Below are 3,129 nucleotides of genomic sequence, written 5' to 3'. Positions count from 1 at the left end.
AACAGTGGCACAATAACATGCCGAACAACTGGCACGAACACGACAACCCCTGGTGCAGGGCACACTGGTCGGGACCAGCAAGTGGTTTGGCCTGCACTGAACACTGAACTAGGCCAAAACCAATCCTGTCCTTTGCGAAAAAGTGTCCGAACCAGGAATTGAACCTGGGTTTACACGGCCACAACGTGTTGTCCTAACCTNACGGCCACAACGTGTTGTCCTAACCTCTAGACGATTCGGACCAAGGGTCACTTCCACAAGCAGACACGCGACCCAGACATACCGGTTAACTGGTCCGCTGGAGTTTGGCGCCTTATGCATTTGTGAATAGCGGTGATCTCCCGGAATTGCCGCGTTCCTGAATGTGGGTGGTCTCGTTCCCAGCGTGCAGACGGGTCGCAGGTGTAAGCTGCTTGCGCTTTAGGCGATGGAGGGAATACCTTGCAGCATTTTCATTAAGCACTGATGTCCGCTTTTGTTTTGATGATATAAGGTCAAATGCTGCTGTCCAAATGCGTTGAACTCGCATCGATACTTTGCTTTTGTGGTAATTACCGTTCTTTGCGACGCAGTGATTATACTGATTTGGGTAAATTGTCTCTTGTGTTTGATTCACACTCGCAAGACAATTTACTGGCAAACATATGTTCATGAGGTTTGGGTGTTTTGAAGTGGTAATTGCTGATACTCGCCGTACGCTGATGCCGTTGCTGGAGGCAAATGGTTTCGAGAACCTGCGCCCGAGAGGGGCACTNATACTCGCCGTACGCTGATGCCGTTGCTGGAGGCAAATGGTTTCGAGAACCTGCGCCCGAGAGGGGCACTGGGAAAACGACTCATGGTTGCAAATATGTACATATGATATTGTGTTTTGAAGCTCTCCTCGGCCAGCGGAGACGCAGGCCTGTTATGCGTAAGAGGAAGAGCCTATTACAGCGACTAGGAGGAACTGTACCAGGTAGAAACTGGAATTTGATGCTCACTGCACCCGAATCCCAGAAGGGTAGGGCCTATGTGCAACGCCCCAAAATGATTATTTTGGCGTTGTAAGCAACTTAGCGAACGTTTATAGACGCAATCGAACTTGAGATGAGGTTGTCACTTACGCCGCGGCAATTTGCTCATCCATAAGTATTAGGGAGCAGAATTTACCCGTGGGTGCAAGACAAACGTAATAGCAGGAATCCTACGCTCTTTCAATATTAAGATATCACCATTATCCTGGAGGCGTCGAACAGGCCTCCTTAGCTTAGTGGTAGAGCGTCAGTCTTGTAAACTGAAGGTCGTGGGTTCGATTCCCATAGGTGGNCTCCTTAGCTTAGTGGTAGAGCGTCAGTCTTGTAAACTGAAGGTCGTGGGTTCGATTCCCATAGGTGGCTGTTGTGAATTGGCACAACAATTTTCACTTGTTGTATTGTTTGCATTGTTTTTATCAGTTGTAGCATTCACCGAGGAAATAGAATAGAAAAAACCTTCTATGTGTAGTTTTTCCTCAGATTGGTTCGATTCTTTGCCGCCAGTGACCGTCTCACGAAGGCTGTTGGACGGATTCGGGCGTCCTCATGTTGAAAAGTTAATATAATTTTTTCTCACTCAATATTTTATTTAAAGGTGGTTGGAAGATCTAAATTTTGCTGAGACGAAATGCTCAGACACATTTTGCTTTCGGGAGCCTCCAGCTAGGTGGCGCAGAAAGGCAGCCCTTGTGAGGCCCCATTCAACACGGTGCGCTTGTGTCTTTTTTTGTATTGGTCTTATTGGAGCTTTAACCCTTGGCTTGCTTCTGTGAATAGGGTTTTTGTTATCCTTTGCTTCCGCAGCGCCTAACATACCTGTGTTTGCCTTGGACCGGCAGTAACGTCGGGAGCGATTGCACCAGCCCCGCTGGGCAATCCCACGGCCTCTCCCTTTGGTTTCGGCTGTTGCTGCAACTGTCTCTTGAGATACCTTCGACGGCATGATGGACTCTAATGGCGCCGTGCAGGCGCCGCCTGCGCCCCCTCAAGCAGCGCAGTCAGCCAACAGCGCTGCAGCTACTGGACCTAGTAGTATGGCTGTCCAGCCCAACGGGAGTGCTCACACGTACACAGAGGAGGGGGTAGTGGAGATGGTGTGTCGCCTCAACTCCCCTTCTGCTGCCAGAGAAGGGGGAGCAACAACTAGCGCAGCCAACGAATACCTCACAAACTTCCAGAAGGATCCGAGCGCCTGGGGCATTTGCATCTCCATTCTGAATAAGAACAGTCATCCCCAGCAGCAGCAGCAGCAGCAGCAGCAGCTACTTGCACCCGGGAACCGATCCCCCGAGGTTCTTCACTTCGTTGCCCAAACCCTGGCTGCGCAGGCACGGGCAGGCTTCCCACAGCAGCTCTCGGCTCTCTTGCGGCTGCCGGGGGCTTCAGCTGTCTCAGCTGCAGCTGGGGGTGGTACTCCAGTAGGGGGTGCATCTCAGGTGTATGCGGAGCTACGGGATGGCTTGCTGCAGCTCGTGTTTGCCTTCAGAGATGCCCCCTTACCTGCGCTGCGTCAGTTGTGTATCGCCCTCTCGGCAGCGCTCATCTTCGGTGCCTCTGCCACAGAAGGGGCCCCCATAGGGGGCCCCGGTGCTGTGGGTGGGGGCCTCCAGCTGGGTCCTGTGCTGCAGACGCTTGGCCAGAAAGCAGGAAAGGAGGGTTTTTTACCTCTGTTGGAGTTGCTTGTCTTACTCCCTGAGGAGTTATGCACCAAGCGGTACGTGTGAAGGATGAATCTAGGGTTTAGGTTTTGTGGTTTAGAATGAGGGTTTAGGGTGTTTTGTGAGCTCTGCTTCATCTGCGCTTCAGGATTGCCCTGCCAGAGGACCGCAGGCTGCCGTGTCTCGCGAGCTGCATCAGCAACAACTCCCTACAAGTCCTGGAGGCAGTAGAGGCGATATTCCTGCAGGCGCAGACAGCGCTTGCTGCTGCAGCCCCAGAAGAGAGGCCCCGCTGGCGAGCTGTGCTGCATGCAGGTCAGAGGTTTACTCCCTCTCTTCCTAGTCATGGCGGCGACAGTATTTGTACAGGGGCCAGTCGGGCACCGCAGGCAGCAGAACAGTAGCTGCAGCAGCAGCAGTAACTCCTTTAGGGGCTGCTGCACTGCTTGCTGCTG

At 52.6% G+C, this 3,129-nt stretch overlaps 1 protein-coding gene across 1 annotated transcript in view; it reads left to right on the top strand.

Annotated features, from left to right (window-relative positions):
- Window positions 1–1,957: 1,957 nt before the first annotated feature.
- The window catches only part of EMH_0030140 (uncharacterized protein), a gene marked incomplete at both ends in the record, with an annotated part of 5,084 nt that continues 3,912 nt past the window's right edge, over window positions 1,958–3,129 (top strand). Inside the window, 2 exon segments of the mRNA XM_013494382.1 lie at window positions 1,958–2,730; window positions 2,823–2,989. Of these exon segments, the coding sequence (XP_013349836.1) occupies window positions 1,958–2,730; window positions 2,823–2,989 (940 nt within the window).

The sequence above is a fragment of the Eimeria mitis genome, genomic scaffold (genome assembly GCF_000499745.2).
Source record: "Eimeria mitis Houghton genomic scaffold, Emh_scaff1125, whole genome shotgun sequence".
Classification (NCBI taxonomy): domain Eukaryota; phylum Apicomplexa; class Conoidasida; order Eucoccidiorida; family Eimeriidae; genus Eimeria; species Eimeria mitis.
Note: the sequence above shows the minus strand (reverse complement) of the source record. Positions and strands in the feature narration are given on the sequence as shown.